The sequence below is a fragment of the Macaca thibetana genome, chromosome 17, assembly GCF_024542745.1.
Source record: "Macaca thibetana thibetana isolate TM-01 chromosome 17, ASM2454274v1, whole genome shotgun sequence".
Lineage (NCBI taxonomy): Eukaryota > Metazoa > Chordata > Mammalia > Primates > Cercopithecidae > Macaca > Macaca thibetana.
This window is the reverse complement of record NC_065594.1, coordinates 959771-984935: the sequence shown is the minus strand read 5'-3', so window position 1 is coordinate 984935 and position 25165 is coordinate 959771. Positions and strand designations below refer to the sequence as shown.

At 48.7% G+C, this 25165-nt stretch overlaps 1 protein-coding gene across 1 annotated transcript; it reads right to left on the bottom strand.

Moving 5' to 3' along the window:
* On the bottom strand, positions 1-23154 carry GJA3 (gap junction protein alpha 3). The gene is made up of 2 exons (XM_050766744.1): positions 22992-23154; positions 1-5019 (listed from the first exon to the last, which is right to left on the bottom strand). The coding sequence occupies exon 2, from the start codon at positions 5000-5002 to the stop codon at positions 3704-3706; it is 1299 nt and encodes a 432-aa protein (XP_050622701.1). The 5' UTR covers positions 5003-5019; positions 22992-23154; the 3' UTR covers positions 1-3703.
* Positions 23155-25165: the final 2011 nt, after the last annotated feature.

Here is a 25165-nt window from a genome sequence, read left to right as displayed (position 1 = left end):
TTTAAACTTAAGGCCACTTTTATTATCTTAGAAAATGTTTACTTCCAGTTACAGTGTAATCCAGGAAAGACACTGTGATGGCACAATAATTAAGTGTTAGTAAGAGTTTTGCAAATATATGAGCTAAATGAACATTTACACATCAAACAGCTTCAAATATGGTACTTTCTGGAAACAGTTTGTTGCTTTGAGTGTTATTCAAATCCCTAACTTGTTTGCCTTGTTATGATGTTCTGTAATGTAAAGGGGAAAAAATCTTTTGGTCAGAAACCTTAGAGTGAGTCAACCCAAGATTTGCACTGTAATATAAAATTAGGAAGAAAAGTGCCTTGCCTGACCTCAAATGTACAATGTCCATATGTTACATTAAAGGTTATGTAGGATATCCTCAATTTGTGGGAGTGGCACGTGGTGATGGTGGCAGGACTCTATTCATCTTTGGAAAATGTATTTACTCTCTTAAATCATGCAGTACTCTCTATAAGTATTTATTTTGGTGGAGATTCATGAATTAGTGTTACAAATATCAGAAGTTCAAAAAATTCAGAGAAAAGGACTTTATTTAGTAATACAAAATAATTAAAGTGTTAATAATACTTTTTAAAAAGCCTAAAGTGAAAGGAGACCTAAACCCTATTGGGTTAATTTTTTGTAAAGTGATGTTTAAATGATATTCATAGTTATTATTCTAGGTATTGTTGTGTAGGAATTCTATGATCTATCTACTTACTTGTCCAGAGTTGAAGAAATCCAGGATAAATGAGAGAGATGCTGTCTTGCTATTTTTCTTTTGTAAATTTAAGGATTTCTTGGTGTCAATTTTATTAAAAAATACAAGAATAACTCAGTAAAAGTTTAAAAAGGAGAAAGTGAGTGATAATATAAGAAATAGTTTTAGAATTTAAAAAATGAATTTTGGTACTGTAACTATAGTGATCTTTAACATTTTATAAAAACAGGGATCTAAGAAGTAATTGTATATAGCAGCTTAAAAACCATGTATGTAAATATAATACTCAAATGCTATAGGTACAGCATTTGAGTTTTAAAATAGGCTTAGAGATTTTTTAAAACTTTCTAATAAATCAAGAGTAAAATAGTTTCAGTAAAATTTCCAGGCTAGAAAAAAAAAAGGTCTGGAATCTTGCCCACGGAGAGAGGCAATTTCTATTTTTATTGCACGTTTCAATGTCTTAAAGGACTAGTTGAGTAAAGAACAATTTCACACTGCCCGAGAGAGAAAGACCCAGCCTTTAGAATCATGGATACCTCAAAGAGAAAAAGGATGTAAGACATGCTTTCATTTCTTACATGAACTGAAATCAGTATGCTAACCTGAAAAAACACCACAGGCACTGTTCTATTGCAAAACCTCACTTCTTTATAGATTAGTGATTTTCAAGTCGGTGAATCTAAGTCTACACTCCTATCCACTCTCAATGGGCCCACTAGACTATAGTCAATTGTACAGTACTGGCATTTCCATAAACATATTTTGACTAAATTCAATTTTAAAATGTAAAAACTAAATACAATTTGAGTTCTCATGCTCATCTCCAACCCCACTCAAAATCAAATTGTGAGTAAACAAGAAGCTTGTTACTGTTATGAACATTTATTACGGTAGAATTTAAAGAACCAAGTATTCACATCCACTGGTACTTGAGCTGTACTTATATGCTCTTGGATGATTGCTATTGCATTTTCTAAAATGGCCAAAGCTTTTTATCAGAATGCCTCCCACACTAGGATCTTCTAGCAGCCTTTATCACTCACGAGAACTAAGTCCTGCTGCCCTAGGCCTATGGCATACACTGCATGTAATGAGTTAACTTCGGAGGGAAGTTATGCATCTAGAATGGCTGTAGTTATGCACCAGCCTGGAAAGAAGTGAGAAAGTCACTCACAGTTTTCCAAAAGGCTAATTTCTCTCTTTCTCAATCTGGTTGAGAAAGTCTCCGAGGAGCTGTATGGAAAAGTTAGCATTTTTCAAGCCTTGGAGCCTGCCCAGTGAATCCTACAGCAAGCACAATGTACTAATAAATTCTTTGTGTTTGACTGACACGAAAAACTAGTTGCATGCAGGAATCTGAGACTTGGAAATTGCATTCCTTTCATCAGATTGTTAGTGGAGCACCCTTTATGATAGAAAACAGAAAGTATGTCTGGAGTGTGGTCACAAATGCACCATCGAGAAGTTAATTTATAAAAAGAAATGCATTAAATTGGTCTTGCCGAACAAGGGCTAACTATACTAAGTAGAAGTTGGAGGTGAAAAGTGTGAGTAGAAACAGCCTCAACATGACCATCATTCATTTTATAAACAAATGGTGACCAAGATACTATAGCCGTGTGTGCAGGACAGAAAATTCTGCCGTCTTCCAGCCATGCCCACACACATAAACAGCCTTCCCTGTCAGGACAGCTCTAGTGTGGAGGGAGAAGGGGGCATACAGCCTGCATGAGCACACGCCCTCCCCCAGGCAGGGATCCCCAGACACTGATATTATTTACACTCCAGAAAGCAAACAGGCTGTCCACAAAGAATGATTAGGAAGCTTGAAGTGTTTTTATTCTGTACTGTTTTTTTTAAAGTGTCGATTGTCATAGATTCATCTGTATAAATAATTTTCCTGGCAACAGTAGTTCACTTTTCACTTCCCATTCAAAATCTTCAGAACTTCAAGTATTTGAATGCACTTAAAACTTTCCCCTGCTTTTGTTTTATATAATACATTCTCATTATAATTAGGTGACTCATGAAGTGAAAGAATTTCTTTTAAAAGAAAGTTCAAAATCTTTACTAGTATGCATTAGGACAAATTAGCACTGTTTTGGCCACTAATCATTTTAACATTATTTAGAGAAAGAAAAACAATATTTTTCTTTCATTTTTCCCGAAAGAAAGTGGGAGAAAATAGGCATATCTGTACCATTCAAAGCACAAAATAATCATTTAGAAAATAAATACCTACAGCATACCCGACACACTTTTATGTCAATTTCCTCAACTGTTTAAAAATGGCCTCAGGTGTGGCTGCGTCTCCACCTGCCTTCTGCCAGCAACCTCTGGGGCCCTTGCCCACTGAGCCTGCCTCTGCAGGGTAACTGCTCTTTGTCACTTGTCATGAAGCCTGAAGCTTGATATCCTGGGCTTCACATGCAATTTCGGAAACTCAAATGACACTACATAGACTTGCTGTAAATCTTTTTTTAGCGCAGTTTGGCAAATATCCCAAATGAAATTCAACTCTAAGTTAAAAGTATCAAACAGAGATAGAGCTAAGTGCCTCTATGACTCTCTGGGCTGCCCAGAGGCTCTGGAGAGCTGAGGAATAGCAAACCCAATTGCCCTGGAGCTGAAGGGACTGCAGGATACCTGTTGCTTTACCACAACAGAACAGTTACCCCCAGAGACAGCGCTCAGCAACCAGACTTCTGGGCTGCTGTGAAGATCTCAAAGGCCCACAACCCTTGTCCCCCCAATCCCCAAACTCAGAAAGTGGGAGTTAGCCCCCCTGTAACTCACAGTACTAAGAACAGCAAGCATTGAACACGGAAACCTGATCTCTCCTCCATCGTCCACCTCCTGGGACGCCAGGCGCTCACTTTCAGGTTCTATCTGCTGGTGGCAAGTGCACTTTGGTTTTGGTTTCTAAGAAAAGGATCACTACACAGCTGTCTGGAGGCAGGCACCCGGGCCCTAGATGGCCAAGTCCTCCGGCCTGGCCCGCCCACCGCTGGCCCTGCTGGCCTTGCTGGCCCGACCTGGGTCTCCGAGGAGCAAGGGCGGCTGGTGCATCTGAGCCGCGGTGGTCACGGCCTGCTCCTCCTCCTCTGGGGTCCCCGCCAGGGCGCTCCCCTCCAGACTGCTGCCGCTGCCATCCAGCAGCAGGGGCGCCGCGCCGGCCTCAGCCTCGTGCGTGGGCGGCTGGGAGCTGCTGCCGGCGGGGCTGGGGGCTGCGGGCGTGGGCGCCGCGGGGTAGGCCCTGAGCTCGTGGCGCTGCTGCTCGGCCGCGCGGCCGGCCCAGTTCTGCTCAGTCAGCGGCAGGTGGTGGTGGCCGTGGTAGAGCTGGGCGGACGGGCACCTGCCGCGCGCCTCGGTCAGGGCCAGCAGTTTGAAGTCCGCGGCTGGCGGCGGGGCCCCGGGGTAGCCCAGGGCGCGGGCCTGTCCCGCGGGCGCGGTGTGCGCGTAGTAGGGCGGGAACCCGAGGGCCGCGGCCGGCCGGGAGCTGCGGGGCAGGGGCGGGGGATCGGCCGTGCCCGGCGGGGCCTCGGAGGCGTCCGGGCCGAGGCTGGTCATGCCCTGCTTGAGCTTCTTCCAGCCCAGGTGGTAGATCTCCAGCATGTTGAGCAGCAGGGACGCGCAGGCCACCGCCAGCATGAAGATGATGAAGATGGTCTTCTCCGTGGGCCTGGAGATGAAGCAGTCCACCGTGTTGGGGCAGGGCCAGCGGTCGCAGCGGTACAGCGGCTGCAGCTCGAAGCCGTACAGAAAGTACTGGCCGGCGATGAAGCCCACCTCCAGCAGCGTCTTGAAGATGATGTTGAAGACGTAGGTTCGCAGCAGCGCCCCGGCCATGCGCACCCGGCCGCGGTCCTCCCGCGACGAGGGCCTGTCCTGCGGCGGCTCCGGGGGGCTGGGGCTGTCCGTCTTCGGCGGCTCCTCCTCCTGCCTGGCCTTCCTCTTCTCCTCCATGCGCACCATGTGCAGCACGTGGCCCAGGTAGATGAGGGTGGGCGTGGACACGAAGATGATCTGCAGGGCCCAGAAGCGGATGTGGGAGATGGGGAAGGCCCGGTCGTAGCAGACGTTCTCGCAGCCCGGCTGCTGGGTGTTGCAGGTGAAGTCGGACTGCTCGTCGCCCCACACGTCCTCCGCCGCCGCCCCCAGCACCAGGATGCGGAAGATGAACAGCACGGTCAACCAAACCTTGCCGATGACCGTGGAGTGCTCCTGGGCATTTTCTAAGAGTCTTCCCAGAAAGCTCCAGTCGCCCATGGCTTCAGATTCCTAACCTGTAAGAGGAGAACGCTCATTAACACCGGGCTGCAACGGCTCAGGGCCAGGGTTCGCACCCCTGGGCACGGCCCGATGGTACTGAGATGGGGCTGCTGGGCAGCTTCTCCACAGGGCAGGCATCGCAGCTCCCCAGGACCCGGACGAGCAGGCACTACACAAGTGCAAGCGCCCATGAGGAACCACAGGTTGAACTCTTCATTTCAGAGAGGAGGAAGCCAGAGCCGGAAGAGAAAATGCCCTCCACTGGCCTCCAGGCTGCCCACATCCTCGCCCTGAGGCTGACCCTACAGGCGCTCCGGGGCTCTGCGCCCACTTGGGCCAATTCTGAATCATGACCTTTCTGTTCTGGTGGGATCAGAGCAGCCTTTTCCCAAATTGCTGCCATCCCCATGCCCATGCCACCTTCAGAACTTCTGCCATGTTAATCTGATACCTCTCCTACTATTTGCTTTTTCCGTCTTCACATCAACTCTTTACGCTTAAATTTATCTAAACTAGCAAAGTTTACATTACTATTGTCAATGGAAAACTGCCACTAATACCTTCAATGGATGGTAGCTTTAAAAGTAAATACGTTCCAATTCAGTCAGCTGTATTTTGGAAATAAGGAAATAAAGGCTTACTCCCCCTTTTTAAAAAAGAATAAATTCCTTGATGACAAGGAAGTTGATACAGTCTATGGGACATTGCTTGCTTGAGCTCTGGGTGTAAGCTCTCTCTGTTGCAAAGAGGAAGATGAGGAGTACTGGAGAGGTGTTAAACAGACTAGTATCAAACCGAACCCCTCTCCAAGGCCACTATTAGGGTAGAAACAGAATTGATAAGGGAACGATCTTCTCACACAGGTTCAGCATCAACTGACAACCACCTGAAATCACCTCGCCTGACCGAGTGCCCACATCAGATTCTAGGCAGAGCTGGAGGGGTGGTGGATGAGGGCAGAGGAAGCCCTTGGGGTGAACAGAGCTTGAGGATCCTGCCAGGACCAGGGGCCAGCTCAGCAGAGCCAGGCCTTCAGTGGCCGTCACCCAACAGCACTCGTGGGTACCCAGGATGTCTGGGGGTGGAAACAGCATGTCCAGACTCAGTCAGGGTGCAAGTGCATGGAGCCCAGCCAGTGTGGGAGATGGCATGGATCCTCAGTCTTCTGGGTCAGAGTGCCCATGGGTGCTGGGCAGGGCTCACCAGCCACACCTGCCCCAGCGGTGTGACTCCAACGAAGGCAGCCCAAGGTGGGAGGTGGTACCAGCTGCAGGCCCAGCCCCAGGCCCAACTCAGCAAGTGTTAGGTAAACATCCCCAGGCAGGCAGCTTCCACTCTCCGAGCCTGTGTACAACAGGGACCACGGTCATCCACAGGGATGGAGGGAGGTGAGATGGCCGCCTGCTGAGAAAGCAGCAGTGCCCGCAGACACGGGACGAGATGGCACCCCGTGTTGCTGCTGCCCCAACAGGCTGGATGCTGGGAATGGAAACAGAAAGACAGCTCCATGCTTTGCAGTGAGGAAAGCAGTCTCAGCTGTGAGGACACAGTCTCTAGTGGAACCAAAGAAAACACTTGTCATTTTCAATTTTAAAATATTTCAGGTTGGGAGCGGTGGCTCACACCTGTAATCCCAGCACTTTGGGAGGCTAAGGCAGAAGGATCACTTGAGGTCAGGAGTTCGAGAACAGCCTGGCCCACGTGGTGAAACCTCATCTCTACTAATAATACATAAATTAGCCAGGCATGGGGGAGCGCGCCTGTAGTCCCAGCTACTTGGGAGGCTGAGGGCAGGAGAATCACTTGAACCTGGAAGGCAGAGGCTGCAGTGAGCCGAGATCACGCCACTGTACACCAGCCTGGGTGACAGAGCAAGAGTCCGTCTCAAACAAAATTTTTTAAAAAAAATATTAATTTATATGAATTGGTTCAAAGGCAAATAAAAGAAAACTCTACTCACTAACAATCTAAAGAAACAGACGAATGTTAACTCTCCCTCAGAATAAACTCCCAGCGTTTTGTTTGGGCCCCTGGAGCTCTTAGACAAGCTGACTATTCACTCATCCTCCCAGTCTCTCGTCTCCTATTGTGGCTGGCATCTTTTCTTGTGTTCTAAGGAGGAGGATGTTTTACTTTAGAAACTTAATTACTACACTTGAAACCACTCAGTCACCCCATGAAAGACGTCGGGGAACCATTTTAGGTCACTTCCTGCTTCTCCTCCAAGTGTTCCTCTGGGCTGGGACCAGACCCCAGTGGCATCTATGCCCCTACCTGCCCAGGCGTCTGGGTAGACACTGCACAGGACAAAACCATGAGAGCACGCAAGACCCATCAGGACCTGGGCCCAGACACACTGAAGCCTGAAACTCCACCTTTACGCCTCCGCACATGCTGTTTCTCCAACCTAAAGCCCCGCTCCGTCCAGCCACTGCCTGCTGACCTGCCCCTTGCCTCCACAGTCCCCTCAGGGGTGGCCACCTCAGGCCTACACCGGTGCCCTGGGTTCTCTCCCCCGCTTGCCACGCCCTGATTTAATGGCTGTCACCTCCTCCCAACACCCTCCTCTCCACCCCGCTCCAGCAGGTTCTCTCCATCCTCCCACAGCTCCACCTGCCAAGCTCTCCCAGGCAAGAGCAGCCTCTGGGCTCTAGAGAACACCTGCCCCCTGTGCCCTTCCCCTAGGCCTGGCTCTGAGGGCAGGGCTGGCATGGGCGTCCTTTCCTGTTCCCTGTCTACAGGCGGAGCAGCAGGGTGATGTGCTTTCCAGAGGATTCCGAGGAGAGGCCGCTGTGGGTAGCTCATTCCCCTTCCAGCAGCCTCGCACATGCTCCAGCAGTTCTTGCTACACGAGCTGCTGGGACAGGGGCCTCGCTGGCTCCCAGCACAGGGCTGATGGCACAGAGCACCATGAGGGAGGGGCCTGCTGCCCGTCACAGACTGGACAATGCTGCTGGCCTTTCCCTGTGGGGCCAGTGGAGGCAAAATGTTCTGCCATGTTTGGGGTGACCTCACAGGAAAGAACTGTCCCACCCCAAATGCCCATCGTGCACCTGCTGAGAAACACGGGGCCAAATAACTACTTATTCAATTGGTAAGCCAGACGATAGGATGGGGAAGCTGACTGCAGCGGCTCAGCCTGCTCCAGATCCTTCAGGCCCAGGGGCTGCAAAACACTCTAATATATGCCCTTGGAAGAGACTTGTGACCTCTGAGTGCAACCTACAAGAACGATGACCAGCCACCAGCCAGAGCCTTGCTTGTGCCCCATCAGGGGCCAAGGCTGCGTCCCAGAGACAGGACGACACAGTGTGTCCCGAACAGGAGCATCCAGCATTCAGACACTGAGTGTGGTAGCACACCAGGGATCTGTGTGGATCTTTCTGGAAAAGAATGAGAGGCATGTACCTAACAATACCTTTGACCTCTAATTCTACTTCCAGGACATCCTACTAAGGGAATAATCAGAGACTTGGATAAACGTGTGTGCATGGCGTGTTGTGATGTTACTCATAAGGAATGACTGGAATCAGAAACGGCTGGTAGAGGATGAACAGTTACCTGAGCAGTGCTGGCTGGCCATGGCTGACACCGTGCTCTGGCCGACCCAGCTCCTACCCCCATCCTTCTGTCCCTCGCCTGACTCTGATGTGACTGGGAAGGGAAATGTTTGCTTCTTCATCCTCCCTTGAGGCTGGAGGCGAATAGAAAAGGCAGTTCTGTCCGGTGAGGTGTAAGATGTCGGCTGGGGAACGTCTGGGAAAGCTTTGGTTTCTAGGAAAAGGGCAGGCAGTACTGTGCCATCCTTTCCCTTTCTCTTCCACGTACAGACGTGGTGCTGGAGCTGGGCAGCCGCCTGGCAAGCATGAATCAATACGCATGCGGGGTTGGTTAAGAGAGTCCTAGGGCACCTGCTGTGAACTGTGGCACTGCCCCGCCAGCCCCATCAGCCACCTCCAGATTTCTCATGAGAGGGGAAAATCTTATTTGTTCAAATTAGGTTTCCTGTTGCTTGCAAGTGAAAAAGAATTCCTAACCGATACACTATCTTAAATGCTTCATGAAATAAAGCCTGGTAAAAATGAAAAGCTATGGTTCATTTATAACTACTAAAATATGAAGGAGCCATTAGATGTAATTTTTCAGAACATTAATGACATGAAAAATTACTGGTGCTATGATAAGTGACAAAAGCTTAGGACCACACAGCAGTCTGATACCAGCTATTTTATACACTCTCTTACATGGACACAGGAAAAGGAAAAATGATACTGAAATGTTAACAGTGGTGCTTCTGAGAATGGGGTGATTTTTCTTTTCACAGTTCTCTGCATTTTCTATGACAACATATCACATTGCTCATCATAAAAGATGAATGACCATGGCTTTCATTTTTCGAAGTTGTAGTTTTTGAAAAAATCAGCTGACTCCTTTTTCATTGTTCTTTCATTGTGGTTTCTACTCCGTTCATTGCTTTAATCATGTCTGCAGTAAGCACACAAACAAATACAATACACTTTGCACGCTTCGCCCAATGTCAGAGGATAATGACTGCGGGATCACTGAGAGTTTAGACTGGATTCCATCCTCCTGCCTGGCAATCTCCCACATCAGGCGCAGTGTTTGGAGAAAGCAGTTTCCCCAACTGACTCTAAGCGAGCAAGGGCAAGGGCGTCCATGTCCCCGCCACTCATCTGAGCCTCACGACTACACTTCACAATTTGGGTTTTGTTTTGTAAAACACATGCAAGAATAAATGAAATTTTAACCAGAAGACAGACAATCTATCTGGGAGACTGACAACTGGATCCTGATCAGACCTGTGTGGAAGCCTCCTCAGCAGACGCGGCAATCACCCCGCCACCATCAGACTTTAGTTGGCTCTGGATGACATGTAGAGGCTCTGGAGGCATTTTACCAATATCATGTTTTTCTGTTTTTGTTTTTTTGTTTTTTTTTTTTTGTTGTTGTTGTTAGAGACAGAGTCTCACTGTCGCCCAGGCTAAGGTGCAGTGGCACGGATCATAGCTCACTGCAGCCTCAAATTCCCTGGGCTCAGGTGATTCTCCCACCTCAGCCTACCAAGTAGCTGGGACTATAGGGATGTACCACCATGCGGGGCTAATTTTAATTTTTTTTTTTTTTTTTCTGAGACGGAGTCTCGCTCTGTCGCCCAGGCTGGAGTGCAGTGGCTGGATCTCAGCTCACTGCAAGCTCCGCCTCCCGGGTTCACGCCATTCTCCTGCCTCAGCCTCCCGAGCAGCTGGGACTACAGGCGCCGCCACCTCGCCTGGCTAGTTTTTTATATTTTTAGTAGAGACGGGGTTTCACCACGTTAGCCAGGATGGTCTCGATCTCCTGACCTCATGATCCACCCGTCTCGGCCTCCCAAAGTGCTGGGATTACAGGCTTGAGCCACTGCGCCCGGCCTTAATTTTTTTTTTTTTTTTTGTAGAGACGCGGTCTTGCGATATTGCCCAGGCTAGTCTGGAACTCCTGGTCTCAAGTGATCCGCCCACCTTGGCCCCCCCAAAGTGCTGGGGTTACCTGTGTGAGCCACTGTGCCCAGCCCGATATCACTTTTAATCACATTCCTAATATCATTAGATAGTGAAATCAGAGACCTGCACATGTGTCACAGAAAGACTCTCCTGTGCTAAGTACAGACAGAGGGCGAGAGAAGGTACGCCAGGACTGACGGAGGCTGAGGTCAGGCAAGGCACTGTTGAACCACGTCTCCTCAGCACCGCTGGGCAGAGGAAAACACAGGCTTTCGTTCATCACCCACGGGGAGGGCCCCGGTGTGATCGCTTAACCTTGCAAGGTGCATGCGACCTAATGACAGAATACCGCAGCCCACGTTATTGAGACCTTTTTAGAGAACTGACCTAAAAACTGTGGGTTACACAGCACTGGGTTGCAGGGTGTTTATGGGTGTTTATGATCGCCCATGACATGGCCCTTCATCGTTTCAGTTTTGTCTCAGTGAAAACTTTGATTCTTAACTGTCTGAATAACAAACAGGTCTTATGTTTCAAAGTTTCTGTCGCTGCTTTCTTAGTCTTTGAAAAGTTACCTTTTCTTTTCAACCGTTAAATTGTTTTCCCCTTGGCCTTCAAGAGCCACTGCATTTTCCCTCAGATATATCAATGGCTATTTACTCAGCGACAGTCTTGCTCTCAATTCTGGGCCACAGGTTTTGTTGGCCACACGAGAAGTTTAAGGAATGATCTCGGTGCAGTAGCTCACACTTGTAATCTCTGCACTTTGGGAGGCCAAGCAGGAGGACCTCTTGAGACCAGGAGTTCAAGGGCAGCCTGGGCAACATGGTGAGACTTCCTCTCTACAAAAAAATTAGCTGAGGGTGGTGGTGCATGCCCATAGTCCCAGCTACTCGGGGGGCTGTGGGTGGAGGGTCAATTGAGCCAGGGAAGTTGAGGCTGTAGTGAGCCGTGATTGTGCCACTGTGTTCCAGTCTGGGTGACAGAGCAAGACGCTATCTCTTAAAAAAAGAGAAAGAAATAGTTTAGGGAATAGTGTCTATCTTAAAAATCTATTTGTGGAGATGGGAAAATTCAGTAAATTAGGGAGCTACATAGTATATACATACAAGGGGTTTCAGAGAAAAGGGATATTCATATTATACTGAAATGGGCAGGCAGAGAAAAGTAGGATTTCAGCTGAGATTAGGAGTTTGTGGGTTTGGATAAGAGGTGGGAGAAGAGAATGCATTTCCAGGAGAGAGCAACGTTTCCATGGAGGTGGGAACAGGGGTTGTGGGTTGGAAGCAGTGATTTTAAAAGGCGGCTTCTGTGCAGCAGAGGCAGGCTGTGGCCATACTCTGCGCAGAGCAGACGTTCAGTAAACACTTGCGGTACAGATGAATGACAGAGAGCCCCTCAACAACGCTGGGAGGGAGCGACGGGCTGGAAGTGCTGTTCACGAGTGAGGGGGCCTCTCTGCCAGCCGGCAGGGCCCCAGGAGGAGTGGGGTAATCTCGGAGTGAGTGTCCAAGGCCTGGGCTGGGTGACAGGCAGGCGAATGGAAAAAAAAAAAAAAAAAAAAGGACAGCAAGGAGACACATTCTGAAGACAAAAATAAAGCAGAACGCAGCGGCTGACTAGAGTCAGGGAATAAAGGAGCCACGAACCAGAGGCTGAGCCTGGTGACCGGGAAAATGATGGCACCATTTAAAGAGGAAGAAGTTGGCCGGGCGCGGTGACTCACGCCTGTAATCCCAGCACTCTGGGAGGCCGAGACGGGCAGATCACGAGGTCAGGAGGTCGAGACCATCCTGGCTAACACGGAGAAACCCCGTCTCTACTAAAAATACCAAAAAATTAGCCGGGGGTGGTGGCGGCGTCTGTAGTCCCAGCTACTCGGGAGGCTGAGGCAGGAGAACGGCGTGAACCCGGGAGGCGGAGCTTGCACTGAGCTGAGATCGCACCACTGCACTCCAGCCTGGGCCACAGAGCGAGACTCCGTCTCAAAAAATAAAAAATAAATAAATAAATAAAAAATAAAGAGGAAGAAGTTGGGGCAAGTGCTGAGCTGAGCTGGAAGAAAGGCGAGGGGGCGGCTGTGAAAGCAGTGGTGAGACAGGAACAAAGACAACCAGGAGGCAGCTGCCCGCGTGGGCTGGAGGGCTCGGGAAGAGGGTCTGCACTACAGCTGTCTCTCTCAGGCAGGACCGTGGAGCAAAGAACAGAGATGAAGAGGGAGGCAGGAGACCACTGCTCCTGGTGTGTGTGTGTGTGCATGCGTGTGTGTGTGTGTGCGTGTGTGTGTGCGCGTGTGTGTGTGTGTGCGCGTGTGTGTGAAGGTGCTCTGGCAGTGTCAGGACTAAGATGAGGCCGGGAGGACCGCGTCCTGGACAGTGTGGGGGAAGGCGCCCTCCGTCTCTTCCTGATGAGCATCTTCAGAGAAGGCCACAGGCTTAGATTGTGTTAGGTTTTTGGAAGGTGTGCAGGGGTGACTCCGTGTCAGCGCCCTTCAGAGGGCCCAAAGGACGGAGTGGGGGAAAGGCCTGCCCACCTCACAGGAAGGCAGGAGACAACTGTGGTCCTCAAGTGTCCTGTCCTGGGGGAGGGGTCAATGCAGTGTGGAGAGAAGTGATGGGGGAGCCACCGGCTTCCATCTGTTCTCAGTACATCAAGAATGTCAGAGAAGGACAGAGCATGGGCAAAAGTGGGGCCCGGGGCCCAGCAGAGGTACCCCAGACGGGGAGGTGTGGATGTTGGACATCAGAGAGGGAGGAGGGTGTCGGAGGGAGGGTGGAGTGGGAGCAAGGAGGCTCCTTCCGGCCAGGAGGCAGCCAGTGAGGGCAGGCGTGGGCAGGAGGTCTCCAGACTGCTGACAAGACTCTTGTCAGCGGGGTCAGCGAGGAGGTTACCTCCTCAGGCAAGGGCAGGACTCAGTCCTCCAGGAGATAAGGAAACTTGATGGCAAGGACTGGAGAGGATGTGGAAGAGATGAGGTCCTGCCCCCCACACCCCACAACCCATTCCTCTGCAGGTACAGGAGATGCAGGCGGTCAACAAAGGCTGCTGAGTCCTGCTCCCCAAAGGGATGCCTCCAGCCCCAGGACGACACGGAACAGGACACAGGGACTCCTGTCCCAGTGCAGCCCCCGTGCTGGTGCGAAGTCAGGCAACGTGAGAGAAGTTCCATGTGTCAGACTTCCTGATACCCTGGAGAAGCGGAGAGCCGCGGAGGAGCATCCGTGGGGGTGCGCAGGCCAGAGAGGACTGGGGCTCCAGGACATGGGAGCCTCAGGTATGAGGGCAGAGTGATCCAGGCCAGAAGGGGCTCTCAGTTACGGGCATCCCTCATGGGTTCAAGGGACAGCGACAGCGAGGATGGGATTACTTGAGCTTGGCAAGCTGGGGCCAGGAAGGCAGACAGGCCACAGTAGACAGGAAGAGAACCCGGGCTTTCACTTCAGTGCGATGGGAAAGTACTGGAGGGACGGAACAGAAGAGTGGCCATGCTCACAGGGCTGCCCTAGGACAGTCAATGGGGGTGGGGCCAAACGCACAGCATACAGCAAGGAGGCTGGGCCACAACCCGGAGACATGATGTGAGCAGTCGAGGTATGGGAAAAGGCCCGGCCTGCATATGCCTGAAAGTGGTACCCACAGGCGTTCCCCTGGGCTGGTGTGGGGAGGGCACCAGCACTGACGCTTGGAACTGGAGGAATGGAACTGCCTTTTACCAAGATGGGGAGACCAGAGGAGGCCTAGGTTTGGGGAAGAACATGCGATCATGAATTTTCTGGGACGTGTTAAGTTTAAAATGCCTGAGATGTGCGAGTGTGGAGGCTGGAGGTGCACCTCTGGGACTTGTCACTAAGTGGATCCCGGGGCTGGATTGAGATCATTGAAGGGCAGGGGAGGAGAAAACAGGGGTGACGATAGAGCCCAGGGGTCCAGCAGCATCCAGAGGGTGAGCACACATGGGCGGGGCACCTGCAGAGGAGCTGATCACCACCAAGCCAAGTTTTAGTTAAGACTCTGGAATGCAGCCACAGCCAAAAGGTGTAATTTGTACCATACTTGATTCCCTCTCATAACACCATATTGAAAATTAAAAAAATTTTTTTTTTTGAGACAGGGTCTTGCTCTGTTGCCCAGGCTGGAGTGCAGTGATACGATCTTGGCTCACTGCAACCTCTGTCTTGTGGGTTCAGGCAATTCTTGTGCCTCAGCCTCACGAGTAGCTGGGACTACAGGTACCCGCCACCACACCCAGCTAATTTTTGTATTTTTAGTAGTGACAGGGGTTTGTCATGTTGACCAGGCTGGTCTGGAACTCCTGACCTCAGGTGATCTGCCTGCCTTGGTCTTCCAAAGTGCTGGTACAGGCGAGAGCTACCACGCCTAGTCTATACTGACAATTTAAAACACTGTTACTTGGTTTACAAATTAGAGCTAATATAATATGGAGTAAAGCTAGGTAAATTAATTTTGTATTAAGTATTTGTGATTGCCTGGAACACTGATGAGTAGGATTTTGAGGGTCACAAGTAGGCTTACCCAGAAAGAGCTCTATGTTTAACTAGTAATGTCTGTGAGGGTTTGGTACAGGGCAATGGTGGTTCAGATGCTCATTTTTGCATCCCTGGTTTAGCACATTTCTAAGAGGGCATGGTGGGCTGAACTAGTCACAAATAATATACAATGAAAATGGGCTTATCTAGTTAGTCATCTTTTCAACCACTGAAAAGACTGTCTTCCATTAGCCTCTTTCATTCCTTGCCTATTTCAAGCTTTTGTACCTAAAGACTGTAATTTCCAGATGCCACAAGACCAAGCCTATAGTGTTCGGTACATCGTCCCACCCTTTTCATAGTTCTGATCTGACTTTTTAAAAAAGAAATAGAATTCAAAACAAACCTGTCAAAATAACAAAAGGAACAAAAGACCTTTTATTGTACTCTATACGGCTGACTTCAACATTTAGCATTGTCCAAGCAAGATTAAAAGCAGGCCTTTAAAAGCTGGTTTAATGTCACTTATAATTTAGTGCCACAGTTCAATCACACAGACCAGCATGAAAGAGGAAAATCTTGAATCTCTGAAGTTTCACACTGAGAGCACATGATATTAGTTTCCCATCTCCAGAAGAAAATGACAGAAGGCTACCCCTGTTAACCACACCAGCAGGACACCCAATGGCAACAGTTCTAGATATACAGCACTTGGTATCTGGTAGGACAAGTCCCCCAGCCTTGTTCTCCAAATGTATCTTTCAACAATTTTTGGCCTTTTACTTCCAACACAGGAAACTTAGGTATAGTTTTCCAAGACCCATAAAAATCCAAGATAGGGTTTGGATTGGAAATGCATTACGTTTAGAGATGAATCAGATTTACTTCTGTACATTCGTTTCCCCACTAGCAAGTGCAATGTCTCAACTGCTGCAACGGCTTCTTTAATGCCCTGAGCCTTAGGATGCTGTCCCTGAAGGTCTTACACATCTGTTAGATTTATCCCTAGATACTTCTTCACAGTTGTTCTGAAGAGTTTTAAAAATTTTCTTATTGATTGTTATTAGTACTTAGGAACATTCTTTTTGTATATTGATATTGTATCCAGCAACCTGTTACAAAGGCTTTTCCAGTTCTAATAGATTCTTTTGGATTTTCTACGTAGACATAGAAATCATCTACTCTTAAGGATAAATTTGTCTCTTCCTTTCCTAATTCTAATTCCTTTTATTTATTTTTCTTGTCTTCCCTTTACTGGCCAGGACTTCTAGCATAATATAGTGTGGTAACATCGTTTCTTGTTTCTGACTTTAATATGAATGCTTCTAAAGTTTTGTCACTGAGCACGATGTTTTAATTTCTATCAGACTAAGACATTTCCTTCCAGGCTTTCTTTGCTAAATACTTTTTTGTTTTTTTTTTTTTTTTTTTTTGAGACGGAGTCTCGCTCTGTCGCCCAGGCTGGAGTGCAGTGGCCGGATCTCAGCTCACTGCAAGCTCCGCCTCCTGGGTTCACGCCATTCTCCTGCCTCAGCCTCCCCAGTAGCTGGGACTACAGGCGCCCGCCACCTCGCCCGGCTAGTTTTTTGTATTTTTTTTTTTAGTAGAGACGGGGTTTCACCGTGTTAGCCAGGATGGTCTCGATCTCCTGACCTCGTGATCCGCCCGTCTCGGCCTCCCAAAGTGCTGGGATTACAGGCTTGAGCCACCGCGCCCGGCCTGCTAAATACTTTGTTCTGTTTTTGTTTTTTAAACTTTGAATGAGTACTGGATTTAATGCAATACTTTTTTCCTCCATCTATTGTGATTTTTAGATGTTAATCACCAAAGAGGGTAACTCCTCTTTGTTATGATTTAATTACTTTATTTTTTTGAGACAAGGCCTTGTTCTGTCACTCAGGATGGAATACAGTGGCATGATTACAGCTCACTGTAACTTTGAACTACTGGGATCAAGCAATCCTCCTGCCTCAGCTTCCCAAGTAGCTGAGACTACAGGCACCATGCCCAATTTTTATTTTCATTTTTAGTTTGTGAAGACGGGGTCTCACTATATCGCCAGGGCTGGTCTCAAACTCCTGGCCTCAAGCCATTCTCCTGACTCAGACTAATGTCTTTTTTTTTAGGGGGTAGGAAGGAAGACTTGATTACAAATTTAATTTCATTAACTGTTACTAACATATGTAGGTTTACTAAGTCAAATTTGGTCACTTATATTTTTTAGAAAATTTTCTGCTTTATGTTTCAAATTTGTTGACATAAAATTATTCATGGCATTTTCTTATGATTTTGAAGCTCTATGGTGTTTGTAGTCAAATTCCTTTGTTTGGTTCCAAATATTGTTTATTTGGGGATTTAAAAATATTTAGTCTTGCTAGTTTATCTTTTGTTAATGAACCAACTTTGATATGCTTTTAAAAATGACAGGTTATTTTATTTTCTCCCTTGTCCTATTTTGTATGCCATATTCATAACATATAGAATAAATCTATAGGAGTCCTATAGATCTTTTCAATAGATAATGCAGATTTTAGTATTTGTTGGCATTACTGTAAAATACACAGATACAATTTAAGAGTATCCTTTATCTCAAAGTTATGTGGTTATTGTATAGTTCTAGGAGTTTCCATCTCTAATTTACACGGAGAGATACATGGGTTCTATTCTTAATGTTTCAAAAATCTAATGCTGTTGTTGCAGGAAGCATTACTCTCATCCAGAGCCAAGTGATTTAGGAATATTATAAATTTAATTTTTTAACTTCTTTAATAGTTCTAAGGCATTGCTAGGATTATACATTTTTATATCTTAAATGTGCTTATTTACGAAATAAGAATGTATGGAAAGCATGTACAACAGTGTCTGCCATCTACGTATTATTATTATTTATCTTATTTTCTCTTTCATGTGGGGATTTAAATCTTTTATGCATACCTGAAAAGTCATATGCTCTTAAACCTTTATTTGGCTAAGGTAAATATGGTGAACAACTTTCATTTCTAGTCAAAGGGAGGAACTAATCTTTTTTTACCTTTTATAACTTAAAATCTTAGTGAGAGTATTTTATTCTTTTATTTTATTTTATTTTATTTTATTTTATTTTATTTTATTTTATGACAGTCTCACTGCACTCCCAGGCTGGAGTGCAGTAGCATGATCTTGGCTCACTGCAACCTCTGCCTCCTGGGTTCAAGCAATTCTCGGGCCTCATCTCCCAAGTAGCTGGGATTACAGGCATGTGCCACCACACCTACCTAATTTGTTTTTGGTAGAAAACACAAAAATATTTCTGGTTTCACCATGTTGGCCAGGTTGGTCTTGAACTCCTGACCTCAGGCGATCTGTGCACCCTGGCCTACCAAAGTGTTGGGATCATAGGCATGAGCCACCAAGCCTGGCCGTACTGAGAGCTAATTTTAAACTGGAAGTAATTAAAACAACTGTGTTAATTTAAAAACAATTGTCTTCAATATCTTATACTCGAGAATGGCCAAATTAAAAATATACTATTTATCTACAGTCTTTCTTCTTGAAATACTTGAATAAAATAAATATTCCCTCTAGAAATCAGCACTAAAGCATCATTTCCACAAGGAGGGCTAATATGAAGCTAGAAAATTAACAGCTGGTTTAGTTTCAATTCAATTGACAGGAAAATGTAAAGAGTTGCGCGTAATTAGAAACACTGTCTGCTAAGACTGTTCACGCCCCACTGGGTTTCCTTTCAACCCTCCAGAGACCTCCCAGCTCCATCTCCCAGAGGAACCCTCTGGTTTCTTCCGCTAATTACTAAAGGGCATTGTCAGTTTTAATAACTTCTGTGAACCACTTAAGAATTCCACTGAAATTATTTTCTTATCCAAACATTTTATTTAGACATTTTAGCGATGTGTTAACATATTTCCTTCAATGTTTTAGTCCTCCAAGTTTTAAAAATTGAATAATGAAAACAAGTGACTTCCTTAAAGTAAAATCGAACTTACCAGTACCCCACTTTCTGAGGGGTGGCTTGGGGCAAGGGTAAGTAACAGAGAAAATTACAGGGGTGCTTCAGCATCGCAGCGATCAGAACAGGCTTTTGTCATGTCTAAAACACAAGTTGTGACGTCTGAACAGAAGACCAAACACTGGCCTCATAAACACAGTGCCATCAGTTAAAAAGCAACTTCCTCATATAAATCCAAACGACATCCTTCAGGAATCTGACTCATTACTGACAGAAGAAATATGGAATCTTAAGCATTTTGGCATGGGATGAACCTTAGAAATGGTCTAGTTCATGCTCCTTATTTTACAAACTGGAAATGGTGGCCCGGAGAGGGTCCTGGGACTCGCCGAAAGTTGCGCAGCCCACAGTGCTGACACCAGCACGAAGTGCCCAGCCTCCAACTCCTGGTCCAACTTCCCTTCCCCTTCCACACCACTTCACGGGCGATGCAGTCGGCAGACTGTTCAGCCTGTGACACTGTGTGTTACATGCCTTTTGTATTTTATTATATTCTAACATACTGGAATACATATGTTTAGAAACATGGGCTGGAGTACATTTTAAGCTTTCACTCTTTTCTTCCAGTCCAGACTGTCTCAAGGGGGCGTTTTTATCTTTTATAAAAATGGTTAAATATTACTGATATGCTAAGGACAGCCCAATTACTTTATCACAAGTTGGAATTATCTTTTTTTTTTTTTTTTTTTCTGTCACACTTATGGCTCACTGAAGCCTCAATCTCTTGGGCTCAAATGATCCTCCTGCCTCAGCCTCCTGAGTAGCTGGGACTATAGGCATGTACCACCACACTGGGCTAATATATTTTTTATATTTTGGAGTGACTGTATCTCACTATATTGCCTGGACTAGTCTCAAACTCCTGGGCTCAAGAGATCCTCCTGCCTCAGCCTCCCAAAAAGTGCCAGTATAACAGGCATGAGCCACCACGCCTGGCCAGAATTATTTTTTTAAAGTAAATTCAGATATTTTTACTCTTGCTTACTGAACAAAATCCCACAACCTGATAATTATGGTATTTTATTATTCCACTGAATTACTGATAAAAATTACATCTATCAAAATATTTTCTAGTTTTTTGCAGAAATAATTTCTATAGTATTAGTATCATTTCACTTTTCTTACTCAACTCTACTTCTATTGATATATAACCAGAAATTGCTTCTATGTTCTAGAATAAAAGATTCATTTTAAAGTCAGCAGGAAATGGAGTTTCAGGAATAAATAAGCAATAATCCATGGAGATAATCAGGTGGTCTAAATGTAAAAAGCTAAATAATTTTTATGTCTAGTATCATTAGTTTGTTAACAGTAAATTTAAAGCAAACCAATTCTTCAAATTAAAGAAAACACATAAGAGTGTGAAAACTATTCACATCAACCATTACTTTTGGAGATGCAGAGGAGTTTTAAAAAAGCAAGCAGTAGGCCGGGCGTGGTGGCTCACGCCTGTAATCCCAGCAGTTTGGGAGGCCTAGGCGGGTGGATCACCTGAGGTCAGGAGTTTGAGACCAGCCTGTCCAACATGGCGAAACTCTGCCTGTACTAAAAATACAAAAATTAGCTGGGCGTGGTGGTGCATGCCTGTAATCCCAGCTACAAAGGAAGCTGAGACTGGAGAATCGCTTGAACCGGGAGGCGGAGGTTGCAATGAGCGGAGACTGTGCCATTGCACTCCAGCCTGGACAAGAGCAAAACTCTGTCTCAAAAAAAAAAAAAAAAAAAAAAAAAAAAAAAAAAAAAGGAAAGAAAAAAAAGCAAGCAGTAAGTACTAACCTAGTTATCATGAGAATTTTTCCACCACTGTAGGAATGCAAATTAAGATGAAACTTTGTTACTCTTTTATTGCCTTTAAGCATTATACAGAAATTGCAAAATACTGTTTTTTAGAGACATATATGCTGTTGTCACAGGTATTGGATTTTTTTCCCTCCTCAATTCAGTAAACATTTATTATAAATTATTATAAAACATTATTACCTATTGTGTGTGGCACAGTGCCACACACTGAGGACAGCAAAAATAATTAAGATCCAGTCCTCACTCTCACGAGATTCATTTGCAATCTATGAGAGAGTCAGACTAGCACAAAACAGATCAAAATATAAGTACTACATAGCACTGGGAATAGCTACCATCCAGCGGAGGGAGGAAGAAGGCATGGTGGTAGGCCCCTGTAGTCCCAACTACTCGGGAGGTTGCAGTGAGCTGAGATCGCAGCACTGCACTCCAGCCTGGGTGACAGAGCCAGACTCCATCTCAAAAAAAAAGGGCCGGGCGCGGAGGCTCACGCCTGTAATCCCAGCACTTTGGCATGCGGGGGGGTGGGGGGGGGCGGATCACGAGGTCAGGAGATCGAGACCATGCTGGCTAACACGGTGAAACTGTCTCTACTAAACAAACAAAAAAACATTAGCCGGGCGTGGTGGCGGCGCCTGTGGTCCCAGCTACTCGGGAGGCTGAGGCAGGAGAATGGGGTGAGCCCGGGGGGCGGAGCTTGCAGTGAGCACAGATCACACCACTGCACTCCAGCCTGGGCCACAGAGGGAGACTCCGTCTCAAAACAAACAAACAAACAAAGGCTGCGATAAACGTATATAATTTTTCGTTTCACATGTATAGTATGTACACGTTATTTTAGCTAAGAGAAATGAATATAAGAAGTTAAAATGTAAGTAACATTTAAGACAATTGGGTCAAAAATATTTTCCTTATTGGCAAAAAATTTTGTTATCCATCATTCTTTTAAGAGCTTTCAGCCAGTTAACAGTTCCTGGTTAAGAAACAGTGTTGTCTGATTTGTTAGAGTAGCACAGTTTTGTGAATTAATTTCCACTACAGCAACACGTGCGTTGCCCTTATGAGATGCTTATCTCAACATGAACGAAACTGCTGAGCAGGTGGAACCTGCGCCAAACTAGGTGATGTTTACTTTGCGCACAGTGATATTTGGAAAATAAACCCCTCTTTTTTCCTCTTTAATCTTTTAATGTTTGTCTTGCAATACATTTCATAGCACATGGACGGACCGCCAGTGAGGTGATGCGCAGATCATAAATCACCACGGTTTTGAATCCCTGGGTGATGAGAGCCGTAATTCGCTTGTCAGCTGTTGGGATAGAACCATTTGTAAACGGCATGTTTTGGAGACATCTTGATAAAATAAAAACTGGAGTTCTAAAGTCGCAGTCACATATTCAGGAGCCGAGAACTCTACACGGTAGGATGAATTTTGCTCACTAGTTTGGAGCCGGCAACAAAGCAAATGTAGCCGCGTCACTGCCATTTGTTTTCTCAAGTCTCCTACGAGAAGGGGCTCCGGCGGCGCTTTTCCGCTCCTCTGCAAATTCTTTCTACTTGAACACGTCATAACAAACATATAGACCAAGACATTTGGTCGTAGCATTAATAGCTACAGTGTTTCTTAAAAATAAAACGTTTAAAATGTTTCTGAAAAGAATGTAGGCGAGCCACGCTCGTTTCTAAACGAGCCCAACACGACTTTGGGGAGCACGGCGATGCCGAATGCCCGCGGACGGCTGGGTGCGCGCGGACGATGGCGCGGTGACATCTGCTGAGAGTTTCCAAGCATTTGGGTATCGCTAGGAGCCCTACAGGCTGACGGTCCGGGACAGCCCGGCTTCCTCCCCCCGAGGGGCACACCACCCAGGAAAACACCTTAAACTCGGCCTTGGACTGTCCATCAAGGGAAGCCAAACCAGGCGCTGCTCCCCAGACCTCCAGGAGCCAAGGAGCAGGAGGATCAACTATTCCAAAAGTTTCTCACAAATTTCCCGAGCTCCCCACAACTTTCCAAAGAATCCTGAAAGAATCCTAGGGGGCTGGGAGCCGCACACGTGCCGGGGCTCAGCTCCCCAGCTCGGCAGTCCCAGCTCGCCCGGGAGCTCCGCGGCACCGCCGACCCGCCCGTCCCCGCCCCGCGCTGCTCTCAGCCCCTGCGCCCGGCCCCCGGGACGCCCGGCCCGCCTTACCCCGCTCCGCCGCGGCGGCGACCCGGGCGCGTTCCTCCAGAGCAGGGCTCCCGGCCTCTCTGAAAAGAATTCCTTTCACACGTGCGGTGCCGCTTCACGCGTGCGCCCCGCGCCAGGGCCCGGCCTCCCCGCCCTGGTCGCCATCCCTGCAGCCCCAGTGTGCGCTGCGCCCGGCGCCCCCACGCCGCAGCCCAGGCCGCCGCGCCACGCCCCCGCCGCCGCCGAACAGCCCCGCCCCGCGCGCCTCCCAGCACGCACACCCACCGCCCCGGCACACCCACCGCCCCCGCACCCCCACCGTCCCGGCACCCCCGCCGCCCCCGCCCCCCCCGCCCCCCGCCCCCCCCCCCGCCCCCGCACCCCCCCCCGCACCCCTACCCGCCCCCGCACACCCACCGTCCCGGCACCCCGACCGCCCCCGCACCCCCACCGTCCCGGCACGCCCACCGTCCCCGCACCCCCACCGCCCCCGCACCCCGACCGCCCCCCGCACACCCACCGCCCCCCGCACCCCCGCCGCCCGGCACCCCCACCGTCCCCGCACCCCCACCGCCCCCGCACCCCCCCGCACCCCGACCGCCCCCGCACACCCACCGCCCCCGCATCCCTACCCTGCACGCGCAGCCACAGCCCCGGCACCCCCACCGCCCCCGCACACCTACCGTCCCCGCCGCCTTCGAACAGCCCCGCCCCGCCCCGCGCGCCTCCCGGCACGCACACCGACCGCCCCGGCACACCGACCGCCCCCGCATCCCTACCCTGCACGCGCAGCCACCGCACTCCCCCGCGGCCCCATTCCGCACCTTAGCCCGCGCGCACGCTCAAGCCTAGCGCCTGCATCCCCGTCCCGCAGCTGCGCGGGCGCTCGAGGTGTGGACGCGGAGCCCTTCCCTGCCGCCCACACACTCCGGGGCACGCTGGCGCGGGAGGCGAGAGAAGCGCCGAGGGCCCTTGGGGCCGTCCCGACCCGCTTGGCCGGCGCCCACCGCACGCAGATGCTCCAGCCCGCGCCCCGCTCGCGCCTGTCCGGGGCTCCGCAGGCCGCGCGAGGCAGCTGCTCTCCCGGGCTCCCAGAGCCGATCGGGCCCTAGGTCTCGCCCGTCTGCAGCCGCCTGGGGACGCGGGTCCGGACGGCTGGCGCGGGGCGGGCCGGGGGCCACGGCGCAGGGAGTCCCCGCGGAAGCGCTGCCGGGCGCGGCGTGGTGCTGTCGGGGAGCGGCGCCGCGGCGGGCGGGAGGCTGTAAATAGCGGCCGCCGTCCGGCTTCGGGTCAGACACTCAGTGGAGCCGGCAGGCGCACGGACGCTTGTTGTTTAAACAGAACTTGTTTCGTGCGCTCGAGGCTCGGCCCGGCCCGAGGTGACCGGGAAGGTGTCCCCGCGGGTCCCTCGCTCCATCTGGTCCTGGAGATGCCGGGGCGAGGCCTAACTTGCTTGCTGGCGCCCAGCGGAGATGTTAACGCTTTCTGTTCCCTTCGGGTGGTTTTACCAAAACGCTCCAGAGGGACGCCCACCCGGAGGGCCGCGGAGCGAGGGCGGCATCGTCCTTGTGTGTTGTCCGGGCACAGTCTAGACAGGCCGCGGGTCCCCTCCCTGTCCCCCGAGGTCTGGATTGGGGCTTGGCCAGTCTGGGATATTAACAAATAGCGGTGGACTGCATTTCGGTGATCATTCTACAAGCTGAAACGGTTCCCAAATCACCTTTCTGAGTAGTAAGTTTATTCCAGGAATGTGGCAGAATGAAAGTCTGATAGTTTTCCTGTTTCCGAGGAGCAGCCTCCATCGGTTACCTTCATTAGCGTTTAGATCTACTCGGATTAGCAGTCGGCTTGCCCTGAAGAATGCGCTTGTTCTGCTGAGATCTGAATTTAAAGTTATCCCAAGGAGGAAAAACTAAGCTCCTAAAGGCGCATCTAAAATATCTTCTCCCTTTGGGAACTTTGCGGTGTATGTATGGAGTGGGTAGTAGTTATGGAGACTTTAGTTTCTTGTTTTTAATTGGAAAATGCTACCTTTGAAGGTCTTAAAATACTTGAGTATTTTTCTCATTTAAAACATTTTCTCTGAGCACAGGAATAGTTTCTGGGTTTTTTTTTTTTTGGTTGATCACAAAAGCACTAGAAATTGTTAATATTTGTAGTATGTTTGCCAAATGCTATTATTGGTATTCTGAGGA